Genomic DNA, 19,382 nt, shown 5'->3' with positions numbered 1-19,382 from the left:
GTGTATATAATTTTACATATGTATTCATCATATATAAATATACATCTTTACATCGCATATATATTTATATTACACATAGATAACATTACATACATTTGTTTATTCAGATGATGGCATATAAATGAACAAATATCTCAGTTCACTCTACCATATGTAATTGAGTACTATAGCCTACATTGTGGTTCTCTGTGGGTTTTTTAAAAAAAATACAATTACTTGTGTGTGTGTATTATATACATGTGGTTGAATACCCTCCTTCCTGTTGTCAACCCTCATCTGTCTCCAAGTAAGGTAATATCTCACCCTTATTTTAATTGAAGGCACCATTTTTATGATGGTGACACTTGATTACCACTATTACATAATATCAAGACAAAGAGTTATACAAACATATGCTCACATATGTATGTATGTGAAGGCACATGGCTTAGTGGTTAGATGCTTGCACCCACAATTGCGAGATCATGGTTTTGATTCCCAGACTGAGTGTTATGTTGTGTTCTTGAGCAAACCACTTCATTTCACATTGTTCTGCAATCATTTCATCATCACCTGACCTGTGGCACATCATGCACCTGTACATTAACTTCCTCCAATTTTCATCTACAAAATTGACTTACAAGGCTTTGGCTGGCCTGGGGCTATAGAACGCATTTGCTCAAGGTTCCACACAGTAACCTGTAACCACATAGCCATGCCAACACCCATCATAAACATTTGCACTTAATGTGTGCCTGTGTACATATATATATATATATATATATATATATATATATATATATATATATATATATATATGTGTGTGTGTGTGTACATATACATACACACATAAATAGTGTTCATGTACATGTAAGATACATGTATATAACGTGTATATGTGTAAGTATATGTTTGTGCATGTATACACATAAACACACAGATCTACATATATGAAACAAGCCTATCCATAGCTGTTTTTATAGCTGTCTAATCACAAAGGTTACTTGCAAGAGTTATGTTTTCAATTTTTGACCTGTTGCTAGCTTTTGCCAGTTACTATAGACACCGTCTTGGGGAAAAGCATTGTTTCTTACTAGCATGAACAGTTCAAGGCAGGTGTTAATTGTTGTCCCTACAAAGTCTAGCCAAATGATACAGTGTAACCCAAGCAAAACAGTGTCTTCAATGTTGCCATGTGGTTTGTTTTGGTGCCCCTTCTCTTAGTCCTCGACTCCATGAAGAGTCAGTGCCACCACCAGGCAGTTCTTTTATTTTGTATGGCAGGGGTGTTCATCTTTCCGAAGTATATACAGGCTTACCTCCTCAACTTATTCTTTTACTACCTTGTTATACAGCAGCTGTATCATAGCACCACCTTCAAGTTTAGTGATTATTTAGTCCCCAGGATTTCTGGCAATCTGGTACTGTTTCATAATTTTCAGTTTGTTATATAAACATACATACATTGACAAACACACAGATTTACATTTGTATGTATATATGTGTGTGTGTGTATACATATTTATCTGCATCTATATATGTGCGTGTATAAAGCATTGGTTTGTTTGCTGTTTTTTTGGAACAAGACACTAGTCCTTGGTAGGACTGAACCTGAGACCACATGGTTTTGAAGTAAGCTTCTTAACTGCACATTTTATGATGTGTACGTATGTATATTATATGTGTGTGTGTGTGTCTGCATATTTCCACTGAGTCACTAGGTTCAGAGGAACATAAGCCACTTGAAATAAGAACTCCAAAGCTTGAAGTCTGAAGGCTAAGATATGTGTCCAACAAAATATATCTTATGGATTGTGTGTGTGTGTGTTTACGCATATAAATGTATGTGTGTGTATGTGTTGACGCATATAAATGTGTGTGTGTAAACTGTACATGTGTTAATTGCTATTACAGCCTGTTGTAATTTTAACATTTGAGTTTTTTGTATGCAATCTGCTGCTTTCTTTGTTTATTTCTGCCATGTCTGTCTTATTTCTTCTGTCTTTTTAATTTTCATTTAATTTACCAGTTGTTGTTGTTGTTGTTGTTGTTGTTGTTATTATTATTACTATAATTTCTTGTTGTTCTTTCTGTAGTTGCTCCATCTGGCTGCTTGTAGTTAGTTCTGCTTTTGCAACCATGTTACTCACCAGTAGACTGTCTGTCATCTCTAATAAACCATCTCTCACTCTAGGCTAACAAACCAGTATTAGCAATCTGCTTATCATCTCTCCTAACCCCTTAAGTCTTCATGTTCTTTCACTCATCTTTCATCTACACTATATATATAATATCTCCCCTTAATTGAATGTTTTCTAATTATTTTTATCATTATGATATGTTAAAATAATTTGTTGCCATTACAACTATCAGTATAGTAAAGTGACTCTAAGATTTTTAAAAAAATTCTTTTAATATAAATCCTTACGGACAAATGCTGGGCTGTCTTTCTAAGAACATTTAAATGAATCCCCAATTAGAACTCAGTAACTAGATCCACATTACATAAATCAATATACACGCAATAACACAGAACCATGAGTACATGTTTGAAGGGGATGTTTCTAGAGTCAACTGTCTTGATACTATATGTATTTGTATGAATTACTACATGAAATTTTTATATCAACAAATGTACAAATGCGCGTGTGTAGTGACATACATGTATTATATATGTTCGTGGTTACATAGATGTGTGTGTGTGTGTGTATTATTAGTATAAACATGTGCATGTGTTTATGTATATATGTAGGTATGTATATATGACCATGTATATTTGCGCGCGCGTGTGTGTGTGTGTATATATATATTTTTATGTATATATATTTACATATGCACACATGCATCATCATTTTATAAATTTGCCTTTCCATGTTAGCAGAGGTTAGATGGTGCTTTTAAGGTAGCCTTTTTAGTTACCTCGTATGACAAGGCACATGGTGCACTGATTCTGAAAACCAGGCACAGTTGTGTGTGTTTGCGTGTGTGCATGCAGCATATGACCAGGCTGTGCATTGTGTTCTTGATAAAAAACATTTCATTTCATGCTGCTCTGCAATTGTCTCTGACATCTGATGCATGGTGCACGTGTGCACCCGTACAGGCAATGTTGATTTGATGGAGGGAGTGACTGTATGTGATCACTATAAACAAAAAGCATTTGTGTGGTTGTTCAGCAAGAAATTACTGGATCCTCATCTGTCGTTTATCGACGAGGATGGTTGTAAATGAGTGTCAAGTAATGTTGGCCATTTCCAGTCTTCCAGGAGCAACACCTCTGACCAAGGAGAAATATGCTTTTTTGAAAGTGATGGCTGGTAACAGGCCAGTTATTTGGCCATAGAAAGTCTGCTTCAATGAATTCTGCCTGACCCATATCAGCATGAAAATGCAGACGTTAAAATGGTGATTATATTGTGTGTGTATGTATGTATAGGTGTATATATGCTCTGTTGTGTGTGTATTGATCATTGTATCTCATCTATATGTGTTTGTTTGTGTGTGTGTGTGTGTTAGAAAGTTGACTCAGTCCTTCATTACTTCATTACTTCATTATTTGAAGTTTCAATTCATAAACCTCGGTCAGTTGCCTTCAGATCAGTGATGAAGAGAGAAAAAAAAAGGTTCCCGGGTGAGAATATATGGGTGCCTATATTGGGTGGTTCTGTTTAGGTATTTCAACTTGTCAGGTTAGCAATAGCAAATGTTATATGTTGTTCCATGTATGAAAACAGTCAGTCAAGTTGTACCAGCTAGTTTTCCACATCCAAAGTGGATAGGTCCTCAAGAGCAGTTGAAAATATATGCCTGCTCCTGTTCATACTTTGTCAACTGTCTGGCTATGTCAGGTTACCTGTTGGTATGTCTTAATGGCTGTTGTTGTTGCTTGGTGTTAGCAATGGTAGGTAATTTTGGTGGTCAGTACTACCTTGGTATGAGCACGCAGGTGTTGTCTATTTAAAAAAAAGAATATTTTTTTTTTGTCCATGGGCCACATAGCATTAAGGTAGTATTTCTGTGGTGGCCAACGGTTTGAAGTTAATTAACATGGTGTTTCCTTAACGGCAACAAACTGGTAGGTCAGTTTCCCTGTTGATGGATACTGCAGGCTGTTGGAGTGTATGCAGATGTTCATGAAGGCAGCAGTAACAATTACAAGCTCCAGGTGAGTAAAGATGGCCCCTCTGATATTGACAAAGTCATTTCCTTGGTCCCTCTGTCTGCTGATGAAGCAGGATAGGGATGTAGAGTTTTCAACTCTCCAGCATCAAAAGATATGCGTGTGCTTTGTAAATCTTATTTCAAAGTCATTGACTGTTTAGCCTATGTAGTTTCTTGGGATCACACTTGGCTTTATAGATCGTTTGAATTCCCCTCTGAACAGTTAGTTGTTTCTTGAGAGTTGCAGGTGGTCTGTGTAGATGTCTTCAACTGAAGCCGCTAGAGAATGTACTTTTCAAGTGCACAGGGTTCTACAACTACCCCGCCCCCACCCCTCCATACACACACTACATCTCCATGTGATCAAGCAAATGTGACTGAGCGAATTAATGCGCAACAAGGTGATGACAGAGAGGACCAGTGTGAGAGAGTATGATGGGAGAAATCTATTGGTAGGAGCAGGAAAAGAAAGACAGTATTTAGGCAGCTACATACTGGTTGTTGGTAACAGGCTGAAATAGAAAGACAACTGGAGTAGCCTGATGGAGGAAGCGAGAATGAATAGTGGGTAAATTAGTGAGTAAATGGTGAACTAAGAGGGAGTCATGTATGTGATTGAGAGTTGCACATGTCACTATATAGTGACAGAAATGGTAGTAATGTGACAGAGAGAGAGAGAGAGAGAGAGAGTATTGATGCATAACATGGTAAGAAGGGATGATGGATAGCAGCAGATATGGAGAGTGTTAAGCAAGTGTAGGTAGGAGGTGTCAAGAAAGAGTGATGTGGAGAAGAGTAAATGATGACTAGTAGCAAAGAGGAGTAGTGGTCAAGGATGTTGTTTAATATGGACAGATCCAATGCCATTCCTTGTGACAAAGGCAACTTAGTAGTCAGAAGGCGTTAATGTGTGTTTCTTGTATATACATATTTAAGCAAAAATAAACTTAGTTCACAACTTCACTGCATGTATTTCAATAGCAGGGTCTTCTCCCAAAATACGAAGTCTTTATATAATATATTAGATAACATTACAGAAATAAGTATTGTTATCTATTCACCCCATTTCACCAGGTGATATTTAGCCAAATATGTTATCCAAAAATTTATGAAATTGCTTTTTGATTTGCCAAAATCTGTTTGATCTCCTCTTATGTGTGTGTGTGTGTGTGTATGTGTATTCAGTTGCTTGATTAACTGAATTTCCTGCTCCTTAAACCAGCCTGTAGGTAATGGAGCATTCAATAGATACATGTGCCCTTAATGTGATTCTTAAGGAAATAATCAACATGAGGAAGTGTATGACAAAGCTGTGTCTTTCACAAACCATCTAATGGGCTTCTATACAGTTTTCACCTACTCGGTTTCTCTCACAAGGTATGGGTTGGCCCAAGTCTATAGGAAATTCTATTTGCCTAAGATGCCATGCAGTAGGATTGAACTTGAGGACATCATGGTTTTCAAGGAAACTTCTTAACCATTTCACAGTTCTATACCTGTGTGTGTGTGTGTGTGTACACAAGAGTATCATTGTCATCATCATTTTACATGGCCAGGATTGAATGGGTTTCTATAGTTTAAATCATTCTTACTCAGAGTTGCTTTGGAGTCACTTCCTTCGTTGGTGGGTTGGGTTGACCATATCCTGTATGTATGTTTGTGTGCATGCATACACACTCTCTCTCACACACACACACGTATGTATGTATGTATATATATATATATATATATATATATATATATGTGTGAGTGTGTGTATATATATATATATATATATATATATGAGTGTATATATATATATATATATATATATATATATATATATATATATGAGTGTGTGTATATATATATATATATATATATATATATATATGAGTGTGTATATATATATATATATATATATATATATATATATATATATATATATGAGTGTGTATATATATATATATATATATATATATATATATATATATATGTGTATGTATGCACATGTGGGGGCATACAGCAGTGCAAGAATTCAATGAAATATATATACTATAAGAATAACTCACAGAAACTCGTTATATTTCTCTTGCTCATTCTTTCACCAGCTTAATCTTTCTCTCTCATCTTCATCATAATAAAATGGTCTATTAGTTTACCTTTGTATGTTGTCAATGTTATCAACTGACCATAGCATGTATTTTCCCTTTGTTTCTTCTATTTAAGTTTTTCACACTGCAATTGCTGTTAAACAAACTTAGCCCAATAAATCTTCTACAATCATGAATATATTAAACAAAATAGCTACTTCTACAATATAATTCTGTCCACAAAGAAAACAAAAAACAGCTTTGTATCACAGTTTGTTAGTTAACTCTACACACTCATCCTGAAATATATGAAATAGAATAAAAGTAATCTTCATGCATTTCAAAAATAAAATCATACTATGTGGATTAATGCTATACCATCTTTATACTGTTGTAGAACTATGACTAATATCAAAGACCATTCTTATATATTTATATTCCAAAATTACAATCATTTTTATGCTAGCACTTAAGTCTTACAGAGTACCATTTTGGTTTTCTTCTGTGGTTTTATTTCAATATTTTAGCCATTTCCTACATATTATATAAAATTTAAAAATTGATTCCAATATATTTTTTGATGATGAAAATAATGATAATAATAATAATAATAATAATAATAATAATAATAATAATATCATTGAGGAATTAGATAATTAAGACTGCAGAAATTGATTCCTACAGTTGGTTTTTAACTGGGAAAACTAATGGAAGCTAAAATTAGGATTGAATATCTGTGGAAAATTAGTGTGTTGTATTTGTTAGAAATATGGGATAAACATTCGTGTTTATCACACGTCTATCTCAGATCTCAAAGTAGAAGTTGTTGCAATTTGTTCTGAAGGGCATCAGTAGGGATATAATACAAATCTAACAAGGATAAAATTACAATAACGAATCTGATTGCAGGCTGAGGTTTATGCAACGACTAAGCATATTCAGAGATCCCAAAATTATTTTATCTTTTTGTTTTTGTGTTCACACCGTTATTAAGAAAGTTGAGTGAAAATAAGTTATCTCTTATATGTATGTGTGTGTGTGCGTGCGCACGTGCACACACACACACACACACACACACAGTATATCCATCATCATTTTTAACATATCTATAACCCTTAGTCTTGGAGGAATATGACCCCCCCCCCCCCCCCCCCCCCCGCAGCAAATTAACCCGTTAGCATTTAAACCAGCCTTATCTGGTTCAAATATTCTACTTGTTTTGTGTTTGAAGTTTTCAGATCTGGCCTTTCATACCTTACCTTACAATGTCATTCTAAAAATAATCATATCATTGAAATCTTGAAGCTACAAAAATAATGCATAATTAATTGAACACATTGTGAAGAAACGACATTCCATGTGCCAGAGTAATCTGAATACTAAAGAGTTGGTCACATTTTAAATGGGAACTAGTCACATGATAACCTTTGCTGGTTTTTTTTTTTACTCCATAACTGAAAAGAAATATGGATAAGAAGTTTTTCAGATTATTAAGCTCAGTCCCAGAGATAAGGTTTTTTCCGTTATTTCCATCTGCACAGTGTTTCCATTAGTTGGATCAGTTGATTGTTTTCATTTACCTTATACATGATAATAGACAGAATTGGTACAAGGAACTGTATTTAAATATATTTACATGTTTGTGTATGTCTATGCAGGCATGGCTATGTGATAAGAAGTTTGCTTCCCAACCACATGCTTCCAAATTGGCCCTTCTGTATGGGCAAGTGTTTTGTATTATAAGTCCTAGCCTGACCAAATCCTTGGGTAAATGGGAACTGAAAGAAGTTCTGTGTGAGTGTGTGTTTTTGTGTCTCCTTGTCTTGACATCACATGATGGTTGTAAACAAGTGTCACAGTCACACAAGCAGCTGTGTCATTCATTTCTAATATTTTCCCCATAGCCAGACATGTTCTCACAAAATATTACCTTGGTTGGAAACAGGTAAGGCTTGGTTACAGGAAGGGCATCCTGCCTTAGAAAAATCAAAACTCCATCTGACCCCCACAGGCAAGGAAAAGTGACATAAAATGATATGTGTGTGTGTGTGTGTGTGTGTGTGTGTGTGTGTGTGTGTGCGTGTACTCATATAATGCAAGAATTACTCCTAAACTTAGTGTTTAGGAGATACGATCTTAATTAGCTGCAGTTAACAAATAAAAGTTTGTAGTTTGAAACTAGTCTGATATTGTTTAACTAACCAGGTACAGTGAATGTCAGTTAATGAATATGTTAGTAGCGACAAGAGATCAAACTAATCAAAACAGCTGAAAGGAAATATTTCTTAAAAATTTGGTCTCCAAAGATTAAATCTTTCACTAGTTATATATTATCTGAAAATATAAAATCTTTGCAATAAATATTTACGAAGAAAAGATTTCTATACCATATTGGTTAGTCAACTTCTAAGGAATTTGACATTGATATTTATACTATAGCAATATATGCATGTGCATTTGCACACTCACACACACACTGTTATGCTGTATTGAATATCAATGTCCAGGATGTTGGGTGCTGTTTCAACCCCTTATATTTTTTAAAGGAAACCTAGTATTCTAGGTAGGCACCTCATAAATGCTCTGCAAATCAACAGTCCTGTCGATACTCTTCCTTTCTGTGTAATGCACACACATACACCCACTCTTTCATATACTTGTCGATACATACATTCAAACACATAAAGTTATTGATGGTCCAGTTGGTAGTCTGATGATGTACTATGAGTTAAAAAGGTTAGCTGTTTCTAGTGCTTGCTATATTTGTGGTGAAATTCTTAACAGTAAATGTCCGAGTACATGCTGCATGTTAGGAATGGTTCAGCACTGTATTTAGTGGGGTCACTTCAGAATCAGCAAATAACTAGCTGCGCTGAGTTTAGACCAGCCATTTCTATAAACAATACATCTCTTTATAGTTTCCCTTCATCCTGGAGTCTCTCTTCATACACTATGTACCTATCACGCCATATATATAATCACCGTCATCGTCATTTTTATGTTCACTTCCTTCAGGCTGGTATATAATTTAATATATATAAAGCTGTGGCACGTGAAAAGACATTCAAGCGAGATCATTGCCAGTGCCGATGGACTGGCTCCTGTGCAGGTGGCATGTAAAATACACCATTTCAAGCATGGCCGTCGCCAGTTCCTGCCTGACTGGCCCTTGTGCCGGTGGCACGTAAAAGCACCCACTACACTCTCGGAGTGGTTGGTGTTAGGAAGGGCATCCAGCTGTAGAAACTCTGCCAAATCAGATTGGAGCTTGGTGTCACCTCTTGATCCACCAGTCCTCAGTCAATCGTCTAACCCATGCTAGAATGGAAAGCGGACGTTAAACGATGATGATGATGAGAGGAGAAATAAAACTCCTGTCACCCCAGCTGTTTTGCTTAAATTTCTCTCTACATGTGTCTCTATTATGCCGTCTTTGTATTATTTTGTGCACACGGTATGTAATATGTAGACATTGTGGTTAGATTCTTGATCAGAATGTTTCATAACCTAGAGACGGCCCTGCCTCCATTCACCCAATCAAAAATAAGGGGTCAAGAGGAAAGCCAGTCAAATATTTGTATAATCAAAGAAGTGGGTCAGCAGCAGTTTCAGTTCAGCCTTAAATTGTCATCCAGTTTGACAGATCTCTGAGTCTTTGGGTGCCTTAAGTGGTGTGTACTCTATTGCATACATTCTAGCCAGGTTTTGAGAACTTCCTCCTTTTATTTTTTTCACCTGTCTCAGAGGTCCTAAAAACTAAATGATCATGGGTACTAACTTCCTCTCCCTGATAAGAGGTTTTTCAAAAAAAAAAAAAAAAAAATGTAAAGGTCACTATTTTTATATAACCTCGACACCTGTTGGCATGGCACTCTATATTGTCACCTAATATGCACATCCTTGTGAAGGCGCATGGCTCAGTGGTTAGAGCATTGAGCTTACGATCGCAAGGTTGTGAGTTCGAATCCCTTGTTGTGTTCTTGAGCAAGACACTTTATTTCACATTGCTCCAGTTCACTCGGCTGTAGAAATGAGTTGCGATGTCACAGGTGCCAAACTGTATCGGCCTTTGCCTTTCCCTTCGATAACACTGGTGGCGTGGAGAGGGGAGGCTGGTATGCATGGGCGACTGCCGGTCTTCCATAAACAACCTTGCCTGGACTTGTGCCACGAAGGGTAATTTTCTAGGTGCAGTCCCATGGTCATTCGTGACTGAAGGGGTCTCAGCATGCAGCATCCTTTATCCAGCTGATTGGTGAGAGATTTAAATTGTTCTCCTCAATTTGCCCTATATCTTTTGGTGATACTTTACCATCTCTGTACTGCACCCACCTCCAGCTGACTTTTTGTTAGGGTTTTATTGTTTGTAATTTAGTCACAAATGGGATCTGCTGAACATGTTTATGCTTTTTGTTCACGTATCTTAGCGTGCTAACTAGCCGTCAGTCAGCTCTACATTGTACACTCTTACCAGGTGATATTGAAATTATCTTAATTCTCTGTTTCCCAATTAGACAAATTGAAGTAGGAAAGTTGGAAGGGGATTAGTGGAGTACTTTATGAACCATCTCAAATTCATTAAGTTATCCACTGTCTAATATTAATTACCCGTATTCATATTTATTTGCTGTTGTCTGCTAAAAACTTTTTGTTCATATTAGTATTGTTTTTTTTATCTCCTTCGAAAGACAGACAATTCCTGATAGATTCCACCTCTATATAACCTAAATTGTTTTTCAAAAGTTAATTAATTGAGACGACTATTCCCCCCATTGAAGAATTGTTATATTTGTTGCACTAAAGTTAATTTTTATTTCTGTCCCTTGAATCAAAACTGCAAATAAAACCTTGTTTTTCTGTGATTGACATGTCCTTCTAATTTCTTCTACTTTTGGCTATTTCTGTTGTTTCACTAACCCAAATAATATAGCAGCAATGACTTCATTTATCTCTTCCATGTACATATTTGCATCATCTAATCTTCAACGAAGAATCTGACTTCGATTCTGGCCCAAAATTCTGAATTATTTGTATTGAATATAGTCCAGTTTTAAAATATCACTTAATTGTAATTATCAGCAACTTCAGTTTTACATTTTGTGCTTTCCTTTGTCATCTTTAAAAACCGATGTTGATAAGTTGAGAATTTTGGTTTTTAAAAGTGAATTCATAAACCTTTACATGGGCTCTCTTCTGTAAACATACCTCATGACTTACTTTATCAAGGCCGTTTTGAAATATAAAGACTAGTATAACAAGTTCATGTTGCTATATTTGGACAAGTAGAAATTAGTAGAAGTCATCCAGTAGAAATGGACTACATACTTCAATTATATTGGGTCAAAATATTAAGTTATACTTCTACATTTACTTGGTTCCAGCTGTGATCTATTGAGCTTGATGTAAGAACATTGAGAGTTAATCATTGACAAACAGAAATATAACCAAACCCACCATTACTCATGTGGGAGATAGGTTTCTACCCATTTCTTTTATGTTCTGAGAAAGATAAGAATGGAAGATAAGTAACTAGTTGGTTGATCAGTTTTCCCCTTTGACTAAACAGAAATGAAGGTCATGTTAGTCTACTTAGAAGACACTTATTATGACAAGAAAGCCAGGTAGATGTCATCAACATAATTATCACCTGTATATCTCTCCCTCTCCCCCTCTCTCTCTCACTTCTGCTAAAGACCAATGAATGTGTATGTGAAATCTCTCTCTAGTTTCTAAACTTTCTCTAATTCAATATGGTTGAGATGTAACACAAATCATAGTTTCCATAGTATTCTTTTGTTTTACTTTACTTTTAATTTGCCCCATCTGTACATACAGATGAAGTTTGGTAAGTGATGTTGGAATGTTCTCTGCATGATTACTGAAAATACCTATATGCTTGTTCTTACAACTGTCAATGTGGATTGAGAGCTGTTTATTTTTTGTTTTAAATTTTTTTTTGTTTTTGGTTTTGTTTTATTCTGCTGCCTTGTATTAAAACACCAGTTCATCATGTTTACTAAATTTTGTTTTTGAACTTAAAAAAAAAAAAAAATTTCTCAAATGAATTAAAATGATCCTTCTGACTTTATATAATTTCCATTCAATATTAGAATTTCTTACATTACTGCAAGATGTTCATAGTTTCTAAAATCTTGGCAGTGCTCCAGCATGGCCAAAGCCTAATGGTTTTAAAGCCACTAAACACTTGAGTTGACACTTTTCTCGAGTATAGGTTGTGTTGAATGCTTTAGCCAGTAGCATGTCTGCTTAACTTTCAAATACATTTATGTTTCTTCATTAATTGATTTTGCAAATTAAGGTAATTTATCTCATTGGAAAACTTATTGAGAATCCTATGACAGACTATTTTGCTATTAGTTGAAGTTCTGGAGTGACATTGGAAAGTTTAGAAATTCTTCTGGACACATCAAAACCCTTTATATTTTTAATTCCCATTTATGGCCTTAAAATATTCCACTCTTTATTAATTTAATTCATACAATGCAAATGTTATTATTACTCCATACATTTTTTTCTCTATGCCATCTCTTTTGTAGCTTTTCAAGTCAGACTTTTGGCATTGAAAAATAGCGGGGGAGTCTGAATTTATTTGTGCAACTGTTTTACTTTCCGTAATATTGATATTTATAACTATCTGGATTAATTAGGAAAATAACACCAGTTAATATGAAGACTGATTTTAGTGTGGAAACTTGATAAAAAGCCTATATAACAATTAGTGAACATAATGAGTATATTAGGATTATTGGAAGATCAAGAGATATATGTTTACTAATTAGTAAAAACTGATAACTAGTATCAATAACAACTAATTGATATAATGTTAATCGTTTACTACTGTGGCCTTCATTAAAACTAAAAAAATATATTTATATTTTTCGGTAATTTTTTGGCTTCTCAGTCTATATGAATGTTTTTCAATGACCAATGAATGTCTCCTTTGTTTAATGAATGTCTCTTTTGTTTCCAGCCCTTCATGTCACCCAGATTTCCAGGTGGACCACGTGCCCCTGGACCAGTTCGGATGCCAAATCAAGTAGATTTTAATGTAAGTTTATTTCATGTCCATATCTTCTCTGAGCTTGTCAGGTTTTGCTGATAGATATTACTGGACCATCTTGAAAATCTTACTATCCAGTGTGGAGTTTAAAGGTATCTCACCATTATCAGTATCACAGCTATCATAATTTTTGGGAATCATATTCTTCAGCTATATAAGAAATTATCAGTAATTTATGTTACCTCAGGTTCTACAAAACTTGGTTCTAACTATGAAAATCTATGACATATTATCATGCATTGCTACATTATTGTATACAACATATACACCCATATAAATATGATGTATTGTACAGTGGCATGACATGCATTGAACATGCACATACACACATGTATATAGCAATGTATTGATATATATTACTTATTATACAATGTCAGCACACTTTAGGACATGTGTTGACTTTCATTTTAGATAATGAGATATGGTTTCTGTTTGAAGGATGACAGAGTTTAGGGAGATGTGGCTGCCATATTGAAAAGCCTTTTACTATGCCTCTCCTTTTTTATTGTTTAATGAGATTTGATGACATTAAACATGAAGTAATTATATAGAAACTGGCTTGAAAGCCTGGCAATAGAGCTTAAATTACTTTTTAAACCTTTTATTCCATGAGAAATGTGTGCCTAAAAGCAATTGGATAATTTGTATTTGTCCATACAAGCATGGGTTTGATGATTTTGCAAATCTGAACATTTTCATAGCTGCAGCAAACTAAATAATAACCATTTAATTATGAGTGACAACTATGAGTGATGCAAGTGAAATAATGTGTTTAGATTAATAACACACATGACAGAATATCCTGGAATTTGATTAAAAAGCTCACATAGCTGAAAATAGAGTAGGAGGGCATTATTTTATGTTGATATGTATTGTACATTATATAACTAATAGATATTAACTGTATAATAAATACATAGTTGTTATGGTTAGCTTATCAATATTTTAGCTTGATGCTCTGCTCTTTTAGGTAGTTGACATTAGGGAGCCCCCCCCCCCCCCCACACCAAAACGGGCAGTGAAGCTCAGTGCAGTCATCTGGCTAGCCAGCTCCTGTCAAATCATCCAATCTGTGCCAGCATAGAAAACGGATGATAGATGGTGGTGGTGGTGGTGGTGGTGGTGGTGGTGGTCATACCTTTCTATATTTCAAAAGTGTTTGCTACAAACAGAATGTGAAGCAATTGTAAGATTTATAAGAATATAAGAATATGTATTTCTGACTGTTCTGTTGCGTAATTAGATGTTGTAAATATTTTTGTGTTTATGATTGTAGCCTCCAGGGGGAGCTGCTGGGCAGATGTCAATGCCAAACAGTATGGACCCAAGGCCAGGTAAACTTCTTATTAAAGACACATTTCTGTTTTGTTGTTTTGATGATTTCTAGGTGTATATAAAGTAAAAGGGATTCTGATATATTTGATAGGTTGGTAAAGTGCCAGTGTGCCAACTGAATGGCCAAAGAGCAGTTGTGTATAAATATTGAATGTTGTTTAATTAACCCATTTACAGCAGAAATCAGATATATCCACTCAAAATTTCACTACTCTTAACTGTGAAAAGCAGTTTTATACACTAGTCTATCTTGTGTTAAGATATGTCAAGTTTATTGAGGCAATGTGACTTGCAGAAAATATCAATTCTAATTTTTGTTAGACATTTAACACCATTACTGGAATAATGATGAAATTTATTTTGTGGTTAAAGGATTAATTTGTAATTAGAATGAAAGAAATATTTCTCTTCTCTTTGTAATGGAAACTGTTGTAACCACTGATGGTTTTCTCTTGAAAGTGAAGTTTTCACTGGTGCCATAGCTACCTAATCGATTCCAAGATATCACAGTCATGAACGATAAACCAGCATGGCCATAGTCCATTAACTAAAACCCTGTAAAAGAGTTATGCTATTCCTCACTGACTTTATCAAAATATTCAAATGAAATAGAGAACAGTAGTTGTTTAAAGGAGCAGCTTCTGGAACTTTGTGAACCTGAAGAAATTTGTACAACCATCATTATCTGCTGAGTATCATTTTCTATGAGAGGCTGGCTAACTGCTCCCTCTGCCACTGTTGTATTAGATAACTTGTGGCTGTTTTGTTGCAGATATCTGTTCACTAAGTTGCATAGCTGGTCATACATCAATCTACAGGTGAAAATGTCGGTCTTAAATCAATGTTTTCGGCCTATTTGACAGCGTCTTCTTCACTTCATATTACTCTTAGCCTCAAAGAATGAAATATTAATATTAATTTTCAGTATTGAAGACAAGATAGTGGGGCATGGCTTTAAAGCCAGGAGCTTCACATGCCTGTTGTACACCATGTTCTAACTGAAAATGTTAATACAGTTCTATATTTAAGAGATGAGGAATTGTGTATGTTATTTACATTTGACCTCATCTTGTTTGTTAACACAAATTGTTCTACATGAACTTATATTTTCTCTCTCACACACACACACACACACACACACATATTTCTGCGTGTGTGTTCGTGTCTGTGTTTGCCCCCACAACAACAATTGCTTGACAGCTGATGCTGGTGTGTTTGCACCCCCATGACTGAGTTGTTCGGCAAAAGAGACTGATAGAATAAGCACAAGGCTTACAGGGACTAAGTCCAGGAGTTGATTTCTTTGACTAAAGGGCGGTGCTCCAGCATGGCCACTGTCAGATGACTGAAACAAGTAAAAGAATAAAAGAATACCAGAAGACCGTTCCATACCACTAAACCAAGAAGGTTCTTTGAATATGTACAAACGTTTGCATAACTGAGATATTTTGGTTGGATCAGTTTTACACTTCTTTCTACATTACAGAAGCTTACATTTTTCATGCTTTCCATGAATTTTCCCCAGGTCCAACTAGTACTATTACAAATTAACCATAAAGAATCTCCTTGCTTTGAAGGTTTGATGATGTGGTTGTTTATCCTTAGAATGACATTGTAGGGTAGGTGTGAGATGCCAGATCTGGTTGGTTTGAACATAAAACAGGTAGAATATTTGGGCCGGATTTGGCCAGTTGAAATGCTAAAGGGTTAAACCAAACTACATCAAGTGTGATATACTGGTGAGACAAGAACAGACATTTTTAACATTTTCAACATTATTTACATTTGACGGATATTTGTCCTCATCTTGTTTGTTGTTAACACAAAGTTTCAGCTAATATACCCTCCAGCTTTCATCAGGTGTCTTGGGGAAATTTCGAACCTGGGTTCTCAAGCCTAAAGTATTTTTCAATGTTATTATTATTATTCAAGTAACTGCTTGGAATCGAACTCAGAATCTTGGGTTTAGTAGTCCACGCTCTTAACCACTATACCATATGCCTGTGAGCAATTATGGAGTGAGTTTTAGGGCTTATAAATCTAATATTTTCCTATCCCTCCTTAAGACCGGTTCCCATATGCTATTCAATCTGCACTCTGTTTGCTTAGGAAGTGGTTGTGTCCTAGCATATGTGCTGCTTCTTTTAGTTTCCATATTTTCCAGTGGTGTTCTCTGTCTATTATTTTAACTTCATCCCACAGGGGGAGGTGGTCGTCATTTTTCCATACATGATTAGCTATACCTGATTTATCCATATCTCTTCATGTCACAGCTTTGCGATGTTCCTCTACCCTTATTTTGAGGGGGGACATGTTTCGCCTTTGTATAACCTACCACAGCTGCATGGGATGGAATACATGCAGTTTTTGGGCATACTCTCTTCTATTAGTGGTTTTACTCAAAGAAGATATTTGTGAAGTGTTGTATTACTCTTGAATACTGTCCTGATGTCATATGGGCCACATATCTTTTGTATCTTGTCGGAGAGGGTTTTCACATAGGGTAGACAGACTGTGAACAGTTTATTGGTATCATCCTCTTAATTATGTATTACCATTCTCCTCGGTGCAAAAAGATTAAGAAAAACATCAAAAAAGGTAATAACAAAAGAAAGTTAGAAGGAAAACAGAGGTCTTATGTCATATATATCAACCAGATATTTGTAAATAAATTGTGAAAGGGGGGAAAAAAAGAGATATAGGAACATGCTATATTGCTTGTTTATTTTTAGAATGACAATGTAGGGTAGGTGTGAGATGCCAGATCTGGTTGGTTTGAACATAAAACAGGTAGAATATTTGGACTGGATATGGCCAGTTTAAATGCTAAAGGTTTTAACCAAATTACATCAAGTGGGATATAATGGTGGGACAAGAAAAGACACTGCATTAGCATGTTCCTATATCTCTTTTTTTCCCCCTCTTTCACAATTTATTTACAAATGTCTGGTTGATATATACAACATAAGATCTTTGTTTTTCTTCTTACTTTCTTTCGTTATTACCTTTTTTGACGTTTTTCTTAATCTTTTTGCACTGAGGAGAATGGTAATACATAATTAAATCAATTTCATTTAATTATCATTATAATTAATTTAATATTTCCCATGTTTTTCTTATCATTCGAAACGATCGTCTGCAAAAATTAAATTTAAAAAAAAAAACTTTTAACATCTCTTCTTTATTTTTCTAACTGTTAGTTATGTTTATATAAGATTTTATCTTATACATGCCTATAACAAACTTTTTAAAGTATTGAGTTGAATTTCGTGTAGCCACCTGTTGGCCACTATTCTCCCCAACCCATTTTATAGGGGGTATTACCCATTTTTCTGGGCTCTTTTCACAGCTATACCCCATTCGAAATTTGCATTAGTTTTTGTACTGGGGGTGGGGGGAGGGATGGAGTGGGGCTTGTTTGTAGTGTGTAGAGAAAACGTTAAACTTGCCTGAAAAAAAAAAGACATGGTCTTTCCCCACCAACTAAGAGACATGAAGAACTATGGAAAAAGGCAAATAAGTACTGGGGGTGGGGGAAAGAAGAGAGAACTAACACTTGATCATTCTAGAACTCCCAGAATAAAAATGTATACACCTGAAAGACTAAATGTCTTTCTCTCTTCTTCATTATTAAAAGTAAAGAAGCTAGAAAAGATCGATTGTATTTCAGCCTAATTGTCATTGTAAATGGCTGATGCTTTCCTGCCTCTGTTTCTATTGCTTCACTCCTTTTCTTTACGGTAAGAGAGAGAAGGTGCATGGCTCAGTGGTTAGGGGTATTTGGCCCACGATCATAATGTCATGAATACGATGCCCTGTGGTGCGCTGTGTTCTTGAGCAAGGTACTCTACTTCACCTTGCTGCAGTCCACTCAGCTGGCAAAAATGAGTTATAACTGTAATTCAAAGAGGCCAGCCTTGTCACTTTTGTGTGAGATTGAATCTCCCTGAGAATTACGTTATGGTATGCATGTCTGCAGAGTACTCAGCCACTTGTGCATTAATTTTACGAGCAGACTGTTCTGTTGATCAGATAAACAGGAACCTCATCATTGTAACCCCGATGGAGTGCCATTTTTTAAAAAGAGTGAAAGGAAAGGAAGTGTTCCATATCGTAAAGCAAAAAATGTCATGTTTAGTATAAGTAGTGAAAGCTAAGACGAAATAATGGCTATTCCATCGTAACAACAGCCTGCACATTGGTGTTTATCTGGGGGTTTGGTCTCGAGATCTGTGAGACCCACAAATGCCGCTGTTGGGACTGGATTAATTCCCATAGTGACCCTAATAACTAAAAAGATCTTCCTGCCCCTATATAGGATCCTTTTTCGTTTTCTTGCAACCACTTGCTCCAGTTCACTCAGCTGACCAAAATGAGTTGTAGCTGTAATTCAAAGGGGCCAGCCTCATATTATGTGAGAGGCTGAATTTCTCTGAGAACTATGTTAATGGTATGCATGTCTTTGGAGTATTCAGCCACTTGTGAGTTAATTTTATCCTTGTGTGGTAATGAAAAGTGAAAGTGACAATCCAATATTTGCTGTAATTATTTGTCTTTGATTTAACAACGTGTCTATGTATCAATGTATCAACTTTTCTTGCAATGTGATAACCATTTAAAAACACAAAGCAAATACCACCTCCACTCACTCTCTCTCTCTTTTTCTCTCTGTCCTGCTCTCTCCCGTTTTGCCACTCTTCTTCTTTTGAATTAAGTAGACACACCACATGTACGCACGTACGTACGTACGTACA

The 19,382-nt window shown here is 35.5% G+C and overlaps 1 protein-coding gene across 24 annotated transcripts in view; it reads left to right on the top strand.

The window, feature by feature from the left end:
- Positions 1–19,382, top strand: part of LOC106874579 (single-stranded DNA-binding protein 3) — a 186,456-nt gene that overhangs the window by 127,898 nt on the left and 39,176 nt on the right. For all 24 annotated transcript variants that reach the window (XM_089356844.1, XM_089356841.1, XM_089356830.1 and 21 more), the window contains 2 exons: positions 13,204–13,281; positions 14,570–14,627. In XM_089356844.1, coding sequence (XP_089212970.1) covers positions 13,204–13,281; positions 14,570–14,627 — 136 coding nt within the window. The remainder of the gene's footprint in view (positions 1–13,203; positions 13,282–14,569; positions 14,628–19,382) is intronic.

This window comes from Octopus bimaculoides, chromosome 8 (assembly GCF_046866305.1).
Source record: "Octopus bimaculoides isolate indiv1 chromosome 8, ASM4686630v1, whole genome shotgun sequence".
NCBI classification, from domain to species: domain Eukaryota; kingdom Metazoa; phylum Mollusca; class Cephalopoda; order Octopoda; family Octopodidae; genus Octopus; species Octopus bimaculoides.
Note: the sequence above shows the minus strand (reverse complement) of the source record. Positions and strands in the feature narration are given on the sequence as shown.